Source organism: Alosa alosa, chromosome 12, assembly GCF_017589495.1.
Source record: "Alosa alosa isolate M-15738 ecotype Scorff River chromosome 12, AALO_Geno_1.1, whole genome shotgun sequence".
Classification (NCBI taxonomy): Eukaryota; Metazoa; Chordata; class Actinopteri; order Clupeiformes; family Clupeidae; genus Alosa; species Alosa alosa.
In genome coordinates, this window is record NC_063200.1 from 24,033,128 (window position 1) to 24,056,536 (window position 23,409).

General features: G+C 40.6%; 2 protein-coding genes across 25 annotated transcripts in view; both read right to left on the reverse strand.

Moving 5' to 3' along the window:
• Positions 1-2,175: 2,175 nt before the first annotated feature.
• On the reverse strand, positions 2,176-5,381 carry macir (macrophage immunometabolism regulator). Its single transcript, XM_048259496.1, has 2 exons — positions 5,295-5,381; positions 2,176-2,911 (listed from the first exon to the last, which is right to left on the reverse strand). The coding sequence occupies exon 2, from the start codon at positions 2,896-2,898 to the stop codon at positions 2,197-2,199; it is 702 nt and encodes a 233-aa protein (XP_048115453.1). The 5' UTR covers positions 2,899-2,911; positions 5,295-5,381; the 3' UTR covers positions 2,176-2,196.
• Positions 5,382-5,984: 603 nt separating this feature from the next.
• Positions 5,985-23,409, reverse strand: part of ppip5k2 (diphosphoinositol pentakisphosphate kinase 2) — a 34,261-nt gene continuing 16,836 nt past the window's right edge. For 2 of the 24 annotated variants that reach the window (XM_048259497.1, XM_048259498.1), the window contains exons 18-34: positions 22,677-22,830; positions 22,147-22,373; positions 21,790-21,917; positions 21,434-21,548; positions 21,199-21,306; positions 20,975-21,091; positions 20,537-20,707; positions 18,731-18,772; positions 18,409-18,582; positions 15,939-15,998; positions 15,102-15,174; positions 13,587-13,706; positions 11,428-11,490; positions 10,755-10,775; positions 8,197-8,340; positions 7,406-7,513; positions 5,985-7,235 (exon numbers count right to left, since the gene is read on the reverse strand). In XM_048259497.1, the coding sequence (XP_048115454.1) occupies positions 6,805-7,235; positions 7,406-7,513; positions 8,197-8,340; positions 10,755-10,775; positions 11,428-11,490; positions 13,587-13,706; positions 15,102-15,174; positions 15,939-15,998; positions 18,409-18,582; positions 18,731-18,772; positions 20,537-20,707; positions 20,975-21,091; positions 21,199-21,306; positions 21,434-21,548; positions 21,790-21,917; positions 22,147-22,373; positions 22,677-22,830 (2,256 nt within the window). In that variant the 3' untranslated portion in view covers positions 5,985-6,804. Of the gene's footprint in view, positions 7,236-7,405; positions 7,514-8,196; positions 9,684-10,754; positions 11,346-11,427; positions 11,491-13,586; positions 13,707-15,101; positions 15,175-15,938; positions 15,999-18,408; positions 18,583-18,730; positions 18,773-20,536; positions 20,708-20,974; positions 21,092-21,198; positions 21,307-21,433; positions 21,549-21,789; positions 21,918-22,146; positions 22,374-22,676; positions 22,831-23,409 lie in introns of those variants that run through there. The other 22 variants (XM_048259499.1, XM_048259500.1, XM_048259505.1 and 19 more) reach the window with 22 other exon arrangements.

The following is a 23,409-nucleotide window of genomic DNA, read 5'->3' on the forward strand; positions in this document are numbered from 1 at the left end:
GCCTTTGAACTCATCATGCAGAAGTCAGTTTCACCCATGTCTGTAGAACTTAATGTTTGTTACAAGTAACAGAAAACCTTATATTGATATACCTACTTTCCCTAATTCTGAATATTGTATACTTGTCTCTTATTGGCAAACTCATTGGTCAGTTGTGTGATTACTTATATTTGATGAAGGTCATTGATCAAATCACAAAGTGATATAACTTACATACTACTAAATCAGACTTTGTCCTGAGTGGCAATATTCAACATGAGCGTGGCATATTTCAAAATTATGCTATTACTACCGGGTAATTGCTGTAGAGTATAATATTGACAAATCCACTGCAATATAATGCACACCATTTTTTAACTGACAACCTGCAAAGTATATTACTGCAAAGCTATCCAATGACAACAGTCTTATTTTCCCCCAGAGAGCATTTCCAGTTAAAGTACACAAAACTTACATTAAAGTAGACATTCAGCTGCACTAATAATACCAAAAGACACCCAAAAGGTCCCTTTGAGGGCCTACCAAGATGTACAATATCAACCAACTGAAAGGGGCTTAGGTGCTATCAGCATCTATTTCACATTACAGTGTCTCATTTAAAATGGTCTGAAACACTGTATAACCAGTGATGGATATCAAATGTTATCCTTAGCTTAGCAAATTCTTATCTGAACCACAAAACCATTATTAAAAAGGTAAAACACAATGCTGGACTGTTTTAAAACATTGTGTACCAAAAACAGTTTTTCTTTCGAACCAAATAAGGACATGGTATTTCCAACTAAACATGAAAATGAATTTCAAACAAAGGCAGGTCAATGGAAAGAAGGTTTGCAGAGAAAAGTAGTATTTTTTTTTTTATTATTGGCTCAGTAAATTTGGATTATTACCTGAACTAATGTACTACCAGGAAAACTGTCTCCATACTTCAAGTAGGGTAGAAACCCTGCTTAATGATTGTCTAGTGTCCTAAGCAGTTGAAATAAACAAAACAATAACAAAATTACATCAAGTTTTTCCCAGGGCACCCTTAGCTCATCCTTTGGTTTCCGTGGCAACACACAAACATACAGTGTCTCAACATGTAGCAAGAGAGAGAGATCATGAGAGAAATACAGAGTTTAAAACGTTCAAAGGTTTGCATTTTTTGTAATCCTATGGTCTGATGACGAGGAACGGAACATATTAAACAGACGAAACGCAAAGTGATGAGGACGATCACAGACTCTTATAGAGACATTGGAATAAATAATCCCAACATCATCCAGCTGGATGGCTCTTCTTGAAGGAATGCTGAGAGGGAGATTAATGCTGTGTGTGAGTGAGGGAGAAGCTAATCTCACCTCAGGGTTTTCTAAAGATAAGCCTCCCCTGCACAAATCCGCTTCAACATTTTAAATAACCCCCCATCTTCCCAACGATTGTGTAACAGTCGTGTGTATTAAGTATATAAAAACAGCGCCACGTCACACACAACGTGCCAGAGAAGTTTACAGAAGAGGTAAGCTCACACACTGAGATTGTTACGACGGTGCTAACGCTAAAAATGCTAAAAGAGGGCTAATACTTAACAGAACAGGCGCGCTATGTGGGGTCCCCCTCAAAGATGGTGGCTGAGGAGTTGAGGACTTCTCAGTGTCTAAGCAAGTGTGTGCAGTGTGACAGAGTACACACACACATACACACACAGCTCTGCAACAGTGGCTATCTTAATGCAACCAAAACCAAATAACAACTTCGAAAAAGATTGGCTATAGTAGACTGGAGCACGCATACGCACACATACAACAGTAGCAGTTTTGAAGCATACCATTTATTGCTAACCTCCACATTTTTGTTTGTTTGTTTCTATTTACCCCACCCATCTGGATAAATAACCCTCTTTTTTATAATTTAAGATTTGATAGTTGAGATTCCTGTTTGAATCGTTTCACAGACTGACGTACTGACAGAGTGGGTCGAGTGAGTTCCGCAGTGATCGACCTCTCCAGTTGGAAACAGTGCATAATGTAATGGCAGGGACCAAGGAGTCTCAAATCGCCTGGGACAGGAGAGAAGCAACACAAAAAGCTGTGAAAGGGGCGACCAGCTCCCTCCAAGGAACTGTTTTGCTCAGGCCGTCTCCATGGGCGTTTCCCACTCGCCCCCAAACCCCCCCCCCTCCACCATCCTCTCCTTGTCCACCGTCCAGCTCCTTCATGTCTTGTTGCGGGTGAAGACGCGCTCTCCGCGCAGGGTGAGGTGCTGGAGCTGATACTGCAGCACCTCGGTGTCCGCGGCCGGCTCCCTCAGGTTCATCTTGTCCAGGTTGAGGTAGTCCAGGGACTTGGACTGCGCCCTCTTCCCCTTCAGCAGGCACAGAGGCAGGGGACCGTGCAGGGCCCTGCTGGGCTCGCCCGCCGCGCCCGACCCGACCCCGGAGCCGCAGGCCGGCCTGAGGTAGCTGTCCCCTGAGCTGGGCATGCGTCTCCGCCGGCGGCCGTTGACGGCGGGGATGTCGTACGGCTGGTAGTAGCGGCTCTTGGCTTTGTAGATGCGCGAGGCCCGGTGCAGGCCCACATCCAGGGGCCGCCTCAGAGGGCTCGCCGGTAAGGCCTCGGGAGAGGTGGAGCCTAAGGCAGCGGGCCTGTCCGGTCCGGCATCAGCACCGCCGGACCACTTGTGGGCCAGCTTGAGTAGCTCCTCACCGGTGGTAAAGCCCACCAGGTAGTTGGAGTTCATTTGCAGGATCTGGTATCCTGAGACAGTACTTTTGATGGGTGAGCAGGGGGTGCTGGAGCAGCGCGGACGCTCCGCCTCGGGCTTCAGTGTGGCCTTCACCTCCGCCGCAGCAGCAGGTAGAACAGATATGGGTGCCCTGGACACGCCACTGACATCCATCTCCATCTTTAAAGACATGACCTGGCTGGTGCTGGAAAGACACAGACAGGGACCCAGAAAGAAAGAAAGAGAGAAAGAAAGAAAAAGAAAGAAAGAAAGAAAGAAAGAAAGAAAAAGAAAGAGAGATGAAAGAGAGATAAAGAGAGGTGGGTGAAGAAAAAGAGAGATGGAGAGTACTCAAGTATACGAAACAGAAAAACAGATGAGAGAATAGTTAGAGTTTAGAGTAGAAGTGAGAGAATAAGGTAGAGGAGAAAAAGACAGAAAGGTGGAGAGGAGGGAGAGCAAAGCAGACAACATCAGTTACCACAAGCAGTTAGTTAAACCATTTGAGATCTAGGCCTACTGTAGGTTTCACAAGATACTCAGATGGTTTGACAGACACATATGGAAAGCATCATACAAGGGTTAAGTGAGACCATCGCCCCATTACATCACCCATCCTCCCAGTCCAGCACTGTAAGATTAACAGCCTAGATAAATCCACCTTTTTACCTCCACAGGCCTCAGCTGTATCTTCTATGCAAATACTGACACAGCGACACACAGACGCACACACACACACACACACACTTTTCCAGATAAGACCACATTGAACGCCAACTCAACACACACTGTTCATTTTCTAATGGCCGAGGCCTCAATCTCATCCCTTCTATCTCTGTGCACTCATCTCATCTCGGCCATAACTAGAGATAAACCCTGGTCCCCACCAAAACACATGCCATCTCCACAATAACATGGCCATATGGTCGGGTGCAGGACGGCCAAAAGCAAGACACTGGGGGAAAAAAACAGCAGTTGGGGCAACACACACATGAGATCATGATAAAAACACCAGAAGGGCTATAGAGATATGGGTCAGATTCTGTGGATCTGACCCATGTAGTACAGGGCAAGAGCCAAGACGCAAAATAGAAAAGATTAAAAAAGGCAAACGCAGAAAGGATCAAACAACAAAGTTCAAATGATGCATGCTTGCTTCATGAAGCTTCCCATTTGGCCATTTCTGACAAGCTAAAAGACATAAATGGAGTAAGACACTTCTGGCATCCCAACCAGAGATATGTCTGTGACTCATCTAAGATCAATTACCCTAACATTTGAAGGAACTAAGGCCTAATTCTAACTGAAGGACAGAATTATTTCCATCCAATCTAGTGTAGCTCAGGAATAGCTCAGGCTTCAGACTACACAAGCTATAAGGTTCATTGCCTTTGTAATGGTCCAATAGCCTGCTTGTTTACGGAAGCTTCTGATAAGACTATCCCCACCCATGTGACAATACATGTGCATGTAAACCAAGCAGTGTGTCACTGGTGTCTTAAGTCATACCTAGCCAACTGTAACATTATAATGGCAGAGATTTCTGAAATGATTTCCACCCAGTGATACAGGCTAGCTTTGAATAGGCCAGGGCCTGGCATTTTTCTTCTCATCACTTTATTTGCCTTCGCACCTCAGATATTTCTTTCATAGTAAAAGGTTGGAAAGGTTAAGGTTGTATAGGAAAGGTTGTATGGACATGGGCATGCATTTGTCGGAGTCTGAGGCCTACAGCATGACAACCCAAAATCAAACCATTTAAAATTACTCACACAGACTGTCTTGATGTTTAGTCTTTGATACAATTACCAACATAAACCGTTATTAAATTCTAAGAGCTTGCAGGTGAAGCTAAATCACCTGCAAGCAAAGAGTTAGCTATCCTTGGACTCAAAACAAATGGCTGAACGAATTTGCTAAACTGAGCAGACGGAATGAAAATGTAATTTCATTTCCTGATATATGTTCTGCGCTCTGCCGAAAACACCTGTCATCGTCTCCTGTCATCAGCACAGGGAGCACAGCGCATCGGGCAGTTAGCCTAACGCTAATCCGACTGAAATACTACAATGGGAATACAACTCCATTGATAACATGACCAACGTACAGACGTTATCAGAGAGTTAGGAAAATATCTAATATGTCACAACATTAGCATGCTAATGGCTAGCCAACATCTCATCTCCATTGTGATGAGAAGCCAGTTCTATCCTGTTTTTTTCCCTGGTGCTTGAAGGCTTCGTCCATGTAGACCTAGCTGGCTGATGGAAAAACGCTGAAAACGGACTGGGCCTTTCAAAATATGCTTTGCAAAATGGTTAGTGGCAGACTAACTATTTTAATAGTGCCAGTCTGTTCCTTTTAGGCGTACATAATTTGGTTTCCAAGTTAAACCATCACTAAGGTGTGAAATATTCACTTGCCCACCATTACAACGAATCCCCAGAATAACGTTAGATGCTTCAGCTAGGTTAACGTTACTCTTACCAACCTGCCGACAGATATGAAGGATAACAGCTTAATAACATATAAACAACACATGAACACAACATCATTACATTAATAAATGAATAAGAGAGAAAACAGACCTGTTCGACGGCAACGCCACACTGCGCTCACGCCTCTGCTTGTCTGATCCAAATTATCTGTCAATGTAATAAAGCTATGGTAGTAACCAGCAGCAGCCAGCCGACGCTTCCGATAGGAGTCACGTGATACAGTAATCTGGGCATGACCTCAGCTGTAGTGAGTATCGATGTTAGATAAGGGCTCATTTACTCAAACAATCGTTTTTAATCTAATTTTAGTCGGAGATGAACCATACTGACCCCGCCCTATTGTTTATACTGAAACCACACAATAGCCTACATATTGATTCTTAGGGTGAAATTTACCTGGTTACTTACATGTAGCCTGCTCTACTCAGTTGGCTACTTTAAAGAAACTTGAATTTGTGTGTGTGACACTTCTGGTGACAGTCAATGGCTTCAAAGGACTACAATAATTATTCCAGGTTTCTAAATGTTGCATTTAATTGTATTGTATTTGTGTTGGAGGGACTTTCATAAACTCCTTATGATCCATACAGACTCCCAACATCAATTTTAGATTATAATTCAAACCTCAATACATTTTGTCTTGGATCCTTCGGATTTCATGGCTCTTGGCTTTTGTTATGGTTTTTTTTTTTTTATAGAATATGAAAAATTAAACAAAATTGCAGAGAACTAAAACGTTCAACCTTACATTAGTTTTGAATAATGAAAGCAATAGATTGGTTGACTGAATACCCCTGCAAGGGACTTCCAACAAAGTTTATTTCCATTATATACACAACATTATGTTTGGTTGCAATGGAATAAAGCATGATGTTAAAGGACAATCATCACATTCTGTAAGGCAGACTCTCACTTCCAATTCAATGGTTCAGATATCAAAGTGCAAGTTCATCAGTATGGCTAAAACATATATCAAAAAACATTTAGGTGTTTGGGTGATTGTGTTTTGGTGAAAAGGTGTGTGTGTGTCAGTTTGTGAGTACATTTTAACTGACCCTTTACACGGCCCTTTTACACTTTGGACCAAAATAATAATGTGATCTCTGAATGAGAAACCTCATCCATTTTATTTAGCTCCATTCTGGAATTTTCCACAAGGAAACATTGGCTGCAGCATATTCAAAAACAGTAACCATTCCTGACAAAAGAATTTTCTTACACTTTTTTTTTTTTTTTTTTTTTTTTATCATTAACAACTGCTTTTACATTCAAATATACAAAAAAGCTAGACAGTAACAACAGCAACACAAGGATATGAACAGCCTGACAAGAAAATGATGGCTTTCTGTGTCTGTTCCACAATACACAACACAGCTACGTTCTGTGAACCTCAATATGGCATCCTTGTACTGTGGATTTGTAACCTCTTAAAATGTGCTAATCTTAAAAGTTCAAGTGATAGGTGTAATCCTTTCTACACTAAATCGGACATTAGGATTCTTACAGGGAAAGAACTCATAGGACGGTTTGCACCTTTATGGCACATTCAGTTTGTGTAACTCGTAAATTCAAGTCCCAAAACCAAGACTAGTTTATTTGCTTATTGACCCTTGCTTAAAGTCTGAAATGGACTGTGATCGTTTGGGGTGCTGGGTACCACTGGCTCAGTGTGCACCTCAACATCAGAGACTGTGCCATCGGTAACTTTTCTCTTGGTCTTGTCTCCTGAGCCCTCGTGAGATAAAGTCTCTTGTATGGTCCCACCACTGCTTTCCAAGGTAGACGTAGCTGTCTTCAGTTCTCCATCCTCCTGTGGTTTTGCCGGTGTTGCAGTGGCTGCTTTTGGACAGGCTGCAGACTGTGCTGGGGCTTGGATGGAACTGGGGCCTTGCTGGTTATGGCCAACTCTGGTAGGCTCTGTTTTGCTGGGCGTTGATGTGCAAAGGGGAGAGCTCTCCTTTGATGCCTTGCTTGTCCCCCTAGGGTCAGCCAGGCTAGACGTAGCCCGTCGGCTTGATGTGCCCTCGGTCACTGTGAGCAAACACAAACACACACACACACCGGTCACATTGCTGCTATATGTCTTACTTTTGTAACTCTATTTGCTATGTTTTACAACATTCGAAATGGTTCTGTTGGAATTTCATTTTGAAAAATAATATACCATACTGAGAATGATTCTATGGAATTGTATATTGTACCTGAAGCTGCCCTTTCAGAGGCCTGCTTTGCTAATGACTGGGTGAATGGACATGGTAAAATCTTGGCTGGAGTGTAAGTATTCAGCGGAGCCTTCTTTGCTGGAACAGCTAAAGAAGCATGACAAGACCAGACAAGGACAAATTTTCAGCATTTGCAAAAGCAAATGATATTTCTATATCTGTATGACAAAACTACTTCAACTGTATATTTAAGCAACATGGAACAAATGAGAGTGGGGTTGGTAAGGATATACCCATGGCTGTGGTTCAGAGGCCATGTGCAGCTGGTAACCACAGCTGTGGGTCCTATAGCCATTACCAACCCCACAATCACAAGTGCCAACGAGTACTTTTATACAACAGTTCTACTACCAACTAATTGAGTTTAAACACACCAATTTTTTTGTTGTTGTTGTTCATTCATCTCACACCCAAAAAAATAGTTCCAAATTTAGTCTTGGCATCTCCTGTTGCCAAGAAACGCAGCATATTACTCGAGAGTCCGAGTGGGGATGTCCTGGCTGGGATATCCCCACTCTGTAATGCCTCTTGTCCAATCAGAAATTAATAAATAGTTCCTAACCTAATTGACCTAATTGTTGTATAATAAAGTATATTAGTATTGTGTGTTGTATACTGTATAAGAGAGGCCTTTTCTGACAATGTTGGAGAACAGACTGTCACACATGCTAGGTTGGGATTTTACCCAACAAACAGCAATAACTCTGGAAGCCATCTCATGCCCACCTCCGTTACAGGGATGTAGAAGCTCAAGTGTGCTAGGTCTGTACCTGGGGAGGAGGCCGAGATGTCCAAAAAGGAATCTTGAGCATTTGCAATTGACGCCAGGAAGTCGTCCACTTGCTTCCAGGAGAGTGAGTTATGAAGGGTCTCCAGTGGGCAGATCGAGGGAACCATTGAATACAGCTCAAACCCTAAGGGAGAGAAAAACCCAGGTTAGGTTCGTATGAACTGCCATGAGACTATAATCCATCTATGAGTATAACAGTCTATACAAATGAGTAGTGTGTTTTAAATGAAGCTGGGCGACATAGAAACATGATACTCCATTATCTGTGAGGATGGACAGAGAAAACTAAATCACCATCAAACCCGGGTTTGAGGTGGGGCAATGGTGACGGGTGAGTTACACAGAAATTACACCTCACTGGAAGCTTTATCTACTGCCACTGTTTCAGCCAAGAGGAGAGGAGGAGTAGAACTGGATTTCTACCTACCTGAGTAGAATTGTTACTTTGGATATCATTGTTATTGGATGAACAGGGTCCAAGCGGTATGATAGGGATTGCACCAAATTACATCAAGAGTGAGATCAACTTATGAGGACTGATTTGAAAAGAGCAACACCGAAATAGCTCGTAGAGGACGTTTTGACAAGGCATGTTTAAAAACGTTTTTAGATACGATTGCAATTATTGAAAAACAGCATTGTACAGCTACAGTGGAGATGTGTGATCACCGTCCTACATCCTGTTTGGAAACTCCTTACCAAAGGAGTTAGCACCAGACGAAACTTCAAATTTCAGCGGTAACAAAAAACAACAAGCAAATAAATCCATGCTTAAAGAGCCAGTTGATCAAGATAAGACTTATGAGTCAGCAATATTTTCAGCAGTATTTAACCTTCTGTCCAGCATCGAATAGCTGTACTAAATTAAAATGTCTCATACTTGCAACTAACCCCACTTGATCTCAGTAATGACTGTTCTATGCATAGTGCAGTAACTTTAGTATAGTATGTACTATGATGTACTAATGCTAGTAAGCCTCATAACTGGAGGCTTAGGCAAGAGAACCAAAAGTAACATGCAATTATTACAGTGGCGATGTAAAAAATAAATGTGGAAAAAATGTGTACAGTTAGGCTAGTTTTTAAGTGTCTAGACTTAAAGAGTCCACTCTAGCATTGTACAACAGCACTGTGGGGATCTCTGCTTCAAAAAGCTTGTAAAAATAAGTATGATATTTTGGTAAATCTACTTTTTGAAGGAATCATATTCTAAGGCTTGGACCTGCCAGGTACCAATAACTTCACGTGCACCAGGTAGTAACAGGACTATTGGCAGAAGGTGGGAAACACTAAACATAAAGACCGACAACAACACTCCTTTTCAAGTCTAAACTTACACAATGCTAAAAGGCAGAGGACACTAGGACAGGGCTAGGGATACTGGCTGGCTAATTATGCCGATGGGAGTCACTTACAGTAAGCAATGCACCTTACCATAATTTTCAGGAATAGTTTGGTGCCCATAGCCTATCAAGCATGAAAGAATGGACAAAAACTTCCAATCTTAAAAAGTCAATACTAATTGAATTAACCTTAGAAAATCAAAATGTGATTCCAAAATTTGATCTTGCAGTTTCTTATTTTCAGTACTGTAGGTAGTCACAAATGAATGTATAATGTCTATGCATCTCAAATGTCACTTCAATTAAAGTTCCAATACTTCCAAAGTTCCAATACCTGACTACAAGGGATTCGTCCCAGTGCTACTTACTAAGTTGTGTGGAGGTGTAATATACATTACATGTAGGTAGGGATGTAACAGTATGAAAATTTAACCTCACGGTTATAGTGACCAAAATGATCACGGTTTTCGGTATTATCACGGTATTTCTAAAAGTGTGTTCAATATGTTTAGAAAGCACTGATAGGCCTACACAAGCTGAAATAGTTTCAAAGTGTGTCCCGTTCACTTTTTTCTTAATGTTTAATTGGCTATGTGCTTATAGCTTAACTTACCCTACCATAACTTGGAGTTTGCTATTTCTGTTATTTGGATGCAATGAGTGAGACCAAAGTAAGCGTTTAAAATAAAACTTTAGGCTACTGTATTCTCCTGATAACGTGAGTGGAATGGATTTAATGTGGACGTGAACATAAAAAGAAGCAGAGTGGCTACATGATACAGTGCACATTTTAAGGTGAAAAAGTTCCGCCTTTTAAAATCAGGTGTAGCCTAATCCGAATCATAGTTAAATTATATAATTAGATGAACTGGTAGTTAAATTATATAATTAGATGAAAACGGTAATTATTTTATTGTCAACATTTTTATCACGGTTTACCATTATACCGGTAATCGTTACATCCCTACATGTAGGTGGGCCAATGACCTACGGTGTTACAAAGCTACACGGTACACAAAGAGGGACAAAAGAGGAAAGAGGGGTACTGTGAGGAGGTCTAGGGCTGAAAACTGTGAGAGATAAAGGAAGCCAAACTCTACACAACAGAAGAGAAGGAGCCTGAGCCGAAAAGAAAACACCAAACAACATTCAGACGAGAGATCAAATGGGTAAATTCAACATAATTAACACTTACCACAGAACATACTGGGAAACACTTTTAGAAGACCCATTTAGAAAAGCAGATAAAAAACAAAAGCAAAAAACAAAACAAAACAATAAAAATAGGATATTTTTAACAAATGGCTGAGCTAAAGACAGTATTTTCAGCATTTCACCAGAAGTTGTGAAGTTGATATTTTTTTTTTTTCAATTCTTACAAACAAAAATAAAACCCATGCCAGTATAATATATATGAAATAACAATTTATATTAAAACAAGATAGAATTACTCAGCTCACCTAGGCAGTTATTTTCCATAGATTCCATATTTGAACAAACTGAATGCAAGGTTGCTAAACTTGGCTGGTTCAATAATCATTCACATTTGGATGGACCCCATCTGAACGTATACTCAGCACTGAGGCACAGATTTACCAGACAGCTGTTTGGACATCCTAACCTCCTGTGATCCGTGTGGGGTTGAAGCTTGGCTAAGCTGAGTAAGAGGAACACTCAAGAGGGCGGCACACAGAACTGAGAGGCCGGCCAATGAGTGAGTTTGTTAAAAACACAGGCACCATCACAGAATGCTCTGGACTGGTGACAGGGAGTTAGAGGGTAGTAACTGAAAAAAAAAGGGGGGGGGGGGGTCTTTTGCTTACTCAGAACCAAAACAAAACAACAGAATTAAACGAAAGCAAACATACCATTGGTTGGGTGTCGCGCAAATGAGATAGAAAATCTTTTTACGGCAGAACCACGCGTGGCCTCTGAGAAAGAGAAAAACAGGGTCCTGAAAATGTACAACATCTAAAAGAAAGAAGGGAGTTAGATAAAAAGGGAGGGCAGAAAGTAAGAACTAAAGCATTAGAACAGCATGCAGGTAGGAGGGGTGAGGAAAGGAGAGGAGAGTCGTTTTAGTAAGTTAGCTGGGGGGTCTGGCCAGCCAGAGCAACGTAGATGGCAGATAAACCCTTTTCCCGAAGGCAATGGTATCAGACACCATGTAGTAGGATGTACTCCATCCCAGTTGGAGACAAAAAAGAAAGAAAGGAGAGTGGACACACGTTAAGTGCTACCACAAGTCTCAAAGGGACACTGTCAAAAAATAAGATTCCCCTCCAAACCACATCCAACCTCAAGCTAATGTCTCTAAGGTTCAACAGTTGCATGCCATAACCCGTCCTAAATTGTGACAGAACTGTCCTGCACTTTAGCATGACATGTAACTTCACAATCTTCACATAGAAAACATACATAAAATCTATTTCTTGAAGATGAATATTCAAGGAATCCTGGATCAGAATATGACAAAAGATATACTGTTCTAATTATCCTCGAAGACCTTGAGTCTTGAGCTTTAAAAATTATATGGCAATATTTTTTATTAGGTATGATGAAATATTTTGCCAAACCACTGGTTTTGAAAAATGACTATGATATGAGTGTGTGGTGTTCTGTTGAATACATCTTGAACTACCACCACAACTATACAGTAAGAACCATACAAAGGTTTAATGTTTCAAGGTCTAAGCTAACTGCATGGTGACTGATTTGGCAAATCAAAGGATTGTAAATTGATTTGTAATGCCCATCATAGAGCCAGGGAAAATAATCAATGTCACTAGGTTTCATAAACACTAATATATGTTGGTATAATGTGTAATTCTTGAGAAAATGCCCCTGTTTTGTTTTAATTTTTAATCAAGAATAGGGAGAATGCTTTATTCATAGATGTCACAACAATTGTGACAGGCACCTTAAAGTTGTTTAGTCACCTGCCTGTACCTTTCACTGTTGTGAGATACTGGCTAATAGTTTGCACCAAAACCAAAGCCACGTTACATCAAAAAAGGTTACAGTACTAAAGGGATCTTCCTGTCAGATTAAATACTGAAATCTGAACACAAAATTGTAGGGAGTAAAACTAGGTTCCTCAACGACGCCTGTAATGTTCAAAATGCCTAAAAGTATCTCTGGTAAAACCCTTAAAAAAATGTATGTATTGACTGATATAGTCTTGTGGACACTGCTGCTAGATACTTTTGACAAGGCTTTGCCTAAATGTATCCTTTCATCTTCTTTTCCCTGTTATCAAATCTATTTTTTTTTGTGTCAAACCATCAAACCCCTACCAGGGAGCCAAATGGCATGACCACATTTTTTGAGCACTATCTATTCAACTTTTTTTTGTTCAAGATTTTCCAATGTCTCTTAAGATGTTCCTGGACGTTGCTCCTGATGTTTAGAATCAGTCAATAGAATGGCTTAAAAACTATAAAAAGAACAAACAAACAAAAAAGTGAATGATGAGACAGACAGAATGATTTGTATTGGGAAAATGTTTGATGAGTTGAATGTGATTTCTTTGGTATATTTTTAATAAGGTGGTGAAATAAGTTTTTCCACTGGATGTGTGTTTTTGGACATGGCCCTCCGTATGTTGTTAATGATGTAACAGTACAGATTTAACCTATAAGGACCCATGGAGACGTGGGTGTCACAAACTAATTCAATACCTTGAACATTTTCTTTAGAAGGTCCCCCCACCCCACCCCTTCCATTTCCCATAATTTTCATTTTAGAAAATACATCCATGGGCTCTTGTGGGTTAAGCGCTGGCTCTCCCCAAAATAACACAAAATGAATCAACCCCAGTGATCGTGATGATGATTATGCCCATGATGACCCATCACCAAAGACAACACCCAATTTGTTTTTGTTTGTTTTTTTCCCCCCACAGGAATGGAATTCCAGGATTCCTTTATTTAAAAAAAAAAAAAAAAGAAAAAGAAAGGATTTTGAAAAAAAAGTAAGGGGTAAGGGTTCATCTCATCACAAGATGTGTGTGCGAGTCTGCACATACCATCTAAGAAGCCAGAGGAGGTCAGCTTTTTACGGTGCGCGCGCGCATAATCTTGCAGGTTAGGAGCGCTGGAGGAGCCCCCGAGCACCATAGTGCTAAACAGGCCTGCACAATGCGACCCTGATGAGGGAGTTAGAAGAGATACACACAGCAAACAGCGTGTTTTTCCAAGGAGACACGCAACACGCATACACACACACACACACCACTGAATGCATGCATCATGCATTTCTAGATTCTTGCCACAAAAGGATAGCTGGTAGTGCAGCCTCAGAGTGTATGACAGTAATATCACTATCAGATAATAAAACTAGCCTCTGCCAACATGACGTTAACATTAATATCCCATAATAAGGCTAGCTACTATCCCCTAAGAGTAGCCAATTGCAGCAACACTGCATGGTGACGGTGACCAGTTTACCACCATTATTAAGATGCATATTCAAGTTGAGCTTGTGTCAGGCTGCAAAATCATTACATTTTCCCAAAGGAATATGTGGAAAAATTGTAGCACCATCACCATCTTTGGAGACATTTTGTGGAAAGTAAATACTTTCTTTCCAGACAGGCCATATAATCTGTACAGAGAATGCAGAGGTGGTCAAGACCCTCAGACGGTCATCAACCCTACCACCTTCAGAAATATAACAATGCATCTGAGGGTAGGTCACTACTACACTACTTTAGAAACACTCTTGCAACCTTTATATGATCCAACAAATATGTGTAGCATATTATGTTTGAGTGATTGTTTTACATTTGCAGTATAACAAGCTATATTACTGGAAATGTATTACTGTAGCAGTAAAAGTCTAGAACACAATAGCAATAGACTGTATCTATGATTAAAAACAAAGACAAAATTAACAGATGATAATAAAACAAACCATCCTGTTTCCTGTATGTTAAATGTATAGCAACACAAAAATGTAACTTTTTATTTGTTTTTTTAATTAGGCTTGAGAGTTATTTAAACCACAATAGAGTGGACAGTTTCCAAAACTGCATTGAAACAGTCCTGTCCCATAACAATAAATCACCAACATCAAAGGAGTCCGCACACTGTTAGTCATGTGGCAAAAATCCTGCATCTACAATGTGCTTTTTAAAAATCAGGCTAAGAAGGTTCATATCTTTAGTAGCTAGTGATTTGGTGCCACACAAGATCAAAGTCAAGAAAGCAGTGTGTGTGCAGAAAAATCAATGACGGTGCAAGAAGCAGAGTCGAGATCACAGGCATAAGACTAGAGTAGAGCAGACAGAGCAACACTGCTCCGTCATTGCCCTTAACAAAGAGGATCAAGCCACTGAATATTTTAAAAATTCCCAAACAAATCCTGCTTGTAGCAACTTTAACATGATATGTGTTCAACTGATCAAGTGATTATCACTTATTCATAGATGTGACCTAAAGAAGTCATCATCTCATTTGATGCATTGTACTACATTCTATTTATCAAACGGTAAGGATAAACACAAATAGATGCTGTGATAACCACACAGTGAACAGCTTACCTATGCCCGTGGTCAGTTTGTGCTCGGAATGAAGCCTGCCTGGCCTAGCATGGCTGTTGTTCTCTGCCAACACCTGCCGAGGTAGAGACGAATAACACAAACATTACAAATGCTCCCAATAGTTAGAAACCATCACAAAACAAAACAACACAACACAGATAAGAGCAAACAAAGACTTTTCTCTCTAAATGCACAGGGTGTTAGTAAGCAGCACGGAAACATGTCAGTGGCCAGGACAGCACACGGAAGGGACAGGATCTGAACAGAGAAGACAGGTCATGCAGACATCCCCAATGGCTACAGGAAGTCCATTCCACGTGAGGGTATGGGAAACCTTTGAGACGGGAGACAACCACAGCAAGTGAGGGAGGGATGCAGGGTGAGGCAGATGGCGACAGACATGGCAACCGTTTGCAGGTTAATGAGGTTCACAAAAAAAAAGAAGAAAATCCAAAAATCAAGACCACACAACTTGGAACCAAATTCATATTGCACCTCAAGAACAAACCATAGAAATATTAATACAATAAATCATAATAAAATATAAAAAGAGGGGAGAGGGAAACCAAACGAGGGTATTCCTGTTCTCTTTTTTCCCAGACGAGTATTTCGTGCAAAAACAAACAAACAAAAAGAATTTCAAAACCTCAGACAAACTTGAAATGAGTAGCGCCCCCTACTGAGTAAATAGGTCTTGGGAGGACCTCCGGGTGGGGTCCTAATGCAGACGGACGAACGGGACGGGCGGGGGGTTCAAAGGTCATGAGTCACATGATGAAGACAGGACATTATGAGGACACCATGACCCCACTCTCACGTCTGACACAAGGAGCTTACCTGCGGACCAGGGGGGACACCTATCCACCAGGGCCTCAGATCCCCCCCGAACCCCTCCCGCTGTTTCAAAGAGGGTGAGGTAAAGAAGCCTTACTCCTCTTTCACATGGCAATAGAATAGTCTGGAAAACTGTGGTGCACAAAATCTAACCCCCTTTGGAATAAGTTGCTTGTGCAAGTGAAAGTTTCGACTGAAGGACAATATGGTTGACAAAGGACTGTCAGTACTTGTGCCCAGTCTTGGCAGAAGTGCTGTGTGCAGATAAAACAAGGCATTAATGAAGCCAAATCAACAGCAAGCCAATCTTAAGGCCGTACAGTATGACCATCTGTCAACCAATTCATCACTCAGCATGGGCAAGCAGCTCTTATAAACATGAATTTAAATAGATTTCGCAAATCTGCACCATCCTCTCTATACAGCAAGTTAAAACCACTGTAATTATAGTTCACTGATAAAGACCCCGGCATATATGGTTATGGTATTTTGCAGACGCTATATATAATATATACGTAGAACATCGGTCATCGACCAATCAGATCAACAAGGTTGAGAAAATAGGTTTACATCAATATTATGGTGCTTCAAACAGCCAACTAGTAAGTGCAAACTTTATCTGCTGAGGTGAGTGATTCAGAAATGTAGTTTACCATTAGCCTACATTTCACCCGGTCAAAGCCATGACCCATGGGATAACAGGGTGTTTCAAAACATAACGTGCTTAAGCAGAGATGGATTCAGGTTCCGAGGGGAGGCAAAGGGGCCAGGCAATTTTGGAAGGACAAGAGACATCCACCCAAGACACACGTTCCAAAGATCAGTACAAAGGGTTAAATCAATACCATCAGACTGACCGAAACTCAAGGAGGTTGGTGGTCTATAGCCTTAGATTGTTTTATTATTATTATTATTGTTTTCCCACTTTGAAATTGTGCAAGTTGCAAAGGACATCTAACGTGTTTTCAGCAGATAAATGTAAAGAGTTACCTTCACCCAGAGCATGTTTGAAATCAATCTTATCCGGTCTAGATGTTGAGAATGTACTTCGCAGCCACTGAAGCTCAAAACATAGGACTTAATATATTTTTACTGATTGGGTATGCAAATTAATTCATTATTCTGAAAATGCCAGGAAAGCAAGAACGTTTTTATTTGTAAAATAGACCACAACTAAAATGGATCTGAAAATGATTTAGTCGAGACTGGTTTGGACAGTCTTCGGTGACAGAAAGCAGGGAATGCTTAAGAGCTCTTAAAGGCTGTTTTATTAAAACTGATCCATGCTATAAGAGTTAGACTGTAAAACTGTAGTTGGTGGGGGGGGCTGTTCATGCAAATGCTTGATTGTCACGTTATGCAAAAGCAACTGAATCAAGTAGTTAATGGAATAAAGACCCTAAATTAGAAAAATGTTAAGATGTATAACTGTACCACGGTGTCATATGTTGGATTACCAGTACCATCATCACCAGAGGGAGTGGGCTATTGCCCTCAGGTCACCGTTTCAGAGCTACTGATACTGATAGTAACAGTATAGTATAGTATAATATAGTAAAGTAATCCCCCAGAGCTATTGATATACTTAATGGCATTCCTCGCACTAACTTGCACATTTGCACACTGTAATAGGCATGAACGTTCATTTCCTAGTACATTGCACATTTGATATGAACTTCCATTCCCTGTACTAGCTCGATCCCATGACAATTGTTGAAAACATAAAATAGTGATTGCTTAGATGCCAAAAATAGAATAGCATGGCATATCTACAGCAAACATAATATATGGCTTCAATGGACTCCAGCTTGCCCAACTCAATAACACACAATTACATGTAATAACAGCATTTAGCCAACAGGCATCTATGTATACCAATTATGTTCTGCACTCTGATGAAGGGGGGGGCATTCCAAAAAGTACCAAGGTCAGGCTTGAGAACAGCAAGAAATACTACCTTCAGCTACTACAAGACTACAAAAGATGGAATAAGGTCAAACAAATATTGATCAGGTTCTCTAGATTGAAAACAACGGTCAATCTCATAGGCTAAGTTTTTATTTACCTTATAAAATTTAAAATATTAAAACAAAAAATGTTTTACGATGCAAAAAAGATAAGAATGTATACAGTGCAGGTTGTTTAGGACCTAAAAGAAGTCTAAGTTTCTGAGAAACATGCACTGTAAACAGTCTTGTAGTAAACATGCATGCAAAAAAGCAAAACATGGGTGTAAAAAAACCTAACCTAAAAACCTCTATACTTCTAAACTTTCTCGATCCTTCTACTCGCGATTAGGTAAGTGGAAAGCTGAGAAAACTGGGGTAAAAAATTACCTCTTTAAATTGATCTGCTGACATTTTTTTTTTTAGGTGTCCTTGTCGACTGCGGCCAATTTCTTGGGTGCGCATGAACAAAAGTAAGCGTTAGCGAGTTTATGTGTGAATAATGAATTAAAAAAATTGGTAGAAACCTGTTGCCATGAGCCAAAAATACTGGATGTGAAAGCCAGTGATTTAGGGGAGACAGGGGAGGAAGTTATTTGGTCCCCTGATCTGCGTCTTCGACGCCCAGTACCAACACCACAGGTGTAATGTGTCCAGGTACCATAGGAGTCAGGGCTAGACACACTCAGGGGGCTCTCTTCCTGGAGGTGAGAGAGGGGGCAAAAACAGCACAGTCATGCAACATTAAAAACAACAGTCGGGCTACACTACACGTGTCTATCCAAACATTCACAAGGTCACTACAGCCCTACGGTGGGTGGGGTTTGGAACAGCAGAAAGGGGTCATACTTTGCCAGTGGTGGTCTTGTTAAAGTCTGGCTGCAATGGGGACTAAGACAAAAAAATAGAAGAAAACAACAAACAAAAACAAAGTGAAAAAAGAAAACGTATGCTCATTGTTAAAATTCAATTCACAAGTGTCATAATGCAGGTTGTGCAGAGACTATTCACACCTGTCCTGGATAGTCCATTATGTTGCATCAACTAAGAAAAATAATTCAGGATACCAAGTTCAACTGTTTTCAGATCATGTTAATTGTAGCATGCACCAATTTTCTCCTGACAGCAGATGTAATCCAACTTGAGACATTTTTTTTTTTTACCATTTTTTTCTCCTTTACCATAACATCTTAACCACTAAGTGGCTCTGTTTGGGGATGAACACATGCAGGTCTAACTGACTCAGAGGCCACAGACTGGATTTTCAATATGCTCTAGTGCTAAAACAATTCTCAATTCTCTAAATGCAAGCAGCCTTTGCCTACCTAACATCTTGGGGACATTTTGTACAGAAACTTCATCATTAATTTAAAACAAACATTCTACATTGGAATGTCTAATTCTTGTGTTCTAGTGGAGTCAAATTTTAGTGTTACAATGTTTTAATGCACATAATGACGCAATCATGAATAGGTGAGGATAATCTCTTAGACACTGCACACTCCAATAATAAAGATCAATGGCCTAAAAATAAAAGTAGGTTTTGAATTGAAAGCATATTTGGACTACATGGATCTTCTTTACAGACAAAAATCAAAAGTATACCTTCTGTTCCAGTTTTAATCAACTATTTTAGGATTTCCTTAATACAGCACAACAGGCTAGATAATTCTCGTAAATCTGAGGAGACAATATTAAAATGTTCGCAGACATACCATATGTGACATGAACATTTTTGATTTTAGTGAATTACTGACATGAGGTGAAAGTTAGAGATAGAATGTGGGTTTGGTAGATCGTCGTAATGGTATGAGGGGAACTGGTCTTACAACGAAGAACCCAAAATTTTATAAGAAATCACGCATGAAATTCTGTCTCTTTGATTCAAAATTAAAAAAGAAGATTCAGCTCCTGCAATCATGCTGATGCCAGGTTAGAACTGCTAACGCTTAACATGTGACTTCCTTAAACAAAGTGCACAAAATGCACAGTAAAAAAAGAAACAGTATGATAGCAGGGCTGTATCACTGACACTAGAATTCACAGAAAGAGGAGGTTTCATAGTGCTGAAAACAGACAATTTATGTAGTCTAGGACTTTTAGGCTAAACAGCAAAACAAAAACAAGAGACGTCTGTGATGACAAACGCTAATTACTAAAAATGTGGAAAGAAATTTCAACTTCTTCCAGCTTCAGTGCATATTCCACCCAGTGTCTCTTTGTCAACACCATAAAACCCAACAAGAGCAGAAGGCAAAAAGCACTACATCGATCTAAATTACCATACCATTATCACACCATGAAGGAATTCATAAATAATGGACCCGACATTTAATCAATGTCAAAATTACAGTTGTCATTTCAGTCTTTTTTTTTTTGACCGATTTGACCGATTTGATTTAATTTTTTTTTTTTTTTTAAAAACCCATACACTAAAAATCTTCACCCAGCATTAACTATTGCTAACTTTTGGTAAACCTGTACCATTTGATGCAGTCTTCATTGCATACTTGGACCAATAAGTCACTTCTAAGTTTCAGGGAAAACAACTCTTTCCGCTAGAAGCACCAGACAATCGTGTAGGCAATTTCCGCCAGTAATGCTAAGTTCATTACTTTCTAAAAGAATGACTAATGTCTGGTGCTGAGCACTTACTTCCACCGAGCCGATCTTTTTGGACCGGGGCAAAGGAGACTTCCTGTGGATGTAGATGGGGTCTGAGACCATGGGTCGGAACATCATGAGGGCTCGGTCTGGTTCGTCACGTTTGACTGGGCCGGACTCCTCATCACTGTCGTTCTGGGACTTCTTCTTGGAACCCTCGTTCTGGTGAGATATGTCAAAATGGTTGTATAATTGCACCATCTACACAATAATCATATCAGCTAGAAAAAATGGAAAATAAATTAACATGATCTCCCCTTTCAGTGAAAAAATGAGTCTGGGAATCGTTATCTTGCAGTACATTGCGGTACCTTGACAGTTTCCCTTTTTGTAAGTCGCTTTGGATAAAAGCGTCAGCTAAAGACTATGTAAGTATAATATGCAAATACTACAGAGTGGTAACGTGTCAACACAGGGCATGGTTCTCACCTCCCGTGATGCCGGTCTATAGCCAAACCCTGCAGGCAGATTCTTGTCCTCCTCGCAGCCCTTGGCTCCAGGGCTGAAGTGCAGCTCCACGTGAAACCGCTCCTCTGATGAAGGGTCCTGGGGAAATCACAAAAATAAATTAATTAATTAAGATGGTAACTATTAGCCCCCAAAACAAAAACAAAGATACTGGCTCTGGTAAAAGCACAGTGTGCCATAGATACCTTGTTAGGATCCTCATACAGCATGATGACTATCTGGGTCATGTAGTTGAGCTCACTGACGACCTTGAGGTACTCCATGGCCCGTTTCCACTGGTCGTCCTTGGCCTCCTGGACAATGGCCAAATACAGTGAGCAAAACCCCCAGAATAAACAAATGCAACGAATTAAAATAAACAAACTGTTAAACAACCCATGATAAGAGTATACATGTCAATGTGTATTTTAAGTGTCATACATCACAGAGTGCCCCGTAGCGAAGGATGGAGAGTAGGGAGTGCACGTGGCTCTCGCTGGTGAAGTACAGTCGGGTCCGCACATGACGCTCTGGTGACATCACTCCCCTGGAATACCTGCGAGGTGAGAGAGGCCACAAACAAGATTAACTCACTGACCCGAGCTCCAACTACTTTCACATCTGGCGAAAGAGCTTAACCAGTCATGTTACAAAATGAATCAAGTGGGGCTGTCCCTGAAACTGGTCTCTATAAATTCCTCTGGACAAGAGTATGACCTAAATGCTTAAAGTAATAGCTAAATAATAAAAACTACAATAGGTTTGTTAGTCTGATGATAGCAATGTTTCTCTCTTACACCGGGTGAAGCTTGTTGACTGTGTCATCGTCTTGAGTCCTTTGGAGGTCAGAACGGATTTTGCGGACGAGCGGGGTGCAATAACCTTTGGCAATGTCAAGCTTTTCTGGTTGGACAATGCCATACTCCTAATGGAAAAGAACAAAATTGTTTGTTGATAAATCAATAGCATAGAGTCGTGCGCTTTTCTCTAGTTCAGTCATCCGTTGAAGACCAATCCCATTATTACTGCTTCACTGCTCCCACCATGCGCTTCTACCCAGAACAGAGCTTGAGGAACATACAAAGAGAAAAAAAAACATTAGGTAATTTATAGATTTCACTTATTCTACAACTAAATACACAAATTGGCCATGCCTGTGGTATGACTATGTCTGCTAGCGCTTTCGACAGGCGATAGATCTCCATGGTGTTGTCCAGTTTGAGGGAGCTGTTGTGCTGCACGTCATATTTGATGCAGTCGTAGATGTCGGGGATCTTGCTGATGTTGTAGCGGCCGTTCTTCATCTTGAAGTCCTTCTCCAGTTTGGACCAGCGCCGCAGCATCAGCTCCAGTGTCTCGCTGTGATACAGCTGGATGTCTCCTAGTTAGCGAGAGCGAGGGAGAAGAGAACAGGAAGAGTAATCAACACTAATTATATCAGCCTTAATTGTTAACTGTTTTTTTTATTTGATTATGCTTTCTACAATGCACTTTGCAAAGCTTCCAAGTTTCTTTTAGAATATTATATTCAGAGAAAAGCCTGTTCACTAACATAAGACCTACATTTTTACTACTATCAGGCTGAAGGGAGCCTTCCACAATGAGTACATATGTTAAATGGAATCCAATAATAATTGCACTGAGTAGAAGTAGTAATATTGTAATATTTACAAATGTATCGTACGGTTTCTGTTACCAGTAGCTATTGGGTCCTCCATTCTCTGTCTGATTTGCTGGGTGAGACTCTGGATGAGGGAGTAGACTTTATCACAGGTCTTCACTGGGTTTTTGATCAGCTGCATGGACTTCACCAAGGATGTACTGCCGGTTGGTGCAAGCTTATAGGAAATAACAAACAAAACACCGCTTTTGAAGCCAGACAGTACACAAAGAAAATGTGGGGTGGGGTGGGGGTGGGGGTGGCCTAGTAATGGTTGATTTCTGAGCTGTCACAACAGAAGAGCTAGATCATCTTTACAGGGCACTTTAACAAAAGAAGGTTTATACCATCATCTTTATAGGGCACTCACAGGGTAGAAACACAGGACAAAATTAGATCTCTTTTCTCCAAAGCATACTTTTATATTTGCTATGAAACCATCAAAAATATAGGTTTTCTGACAGTACAGACATATGATACAATAAATAAAAACTGTAGAAGTGGGAATTGCTTTTGTATAAAGAACAAGTGCTCCACTGCTGCAACAAAATACCCCTGCTATAGTGAGGAGGGAGTCCTTAGCACTACAGAATAGACTTATTCACATTAAGAGATGAAGAGCCATCAGAAGACAGCCCAGAAAATCATTGGCTGCTCCCTGCCCTACCTGGATGATATTTGAAATTCTGACTTTTCATACACTAATTGGAGTTGCACCCCTATTTTCCGTGTTTGCTCTGCTTACAATGACAATTAG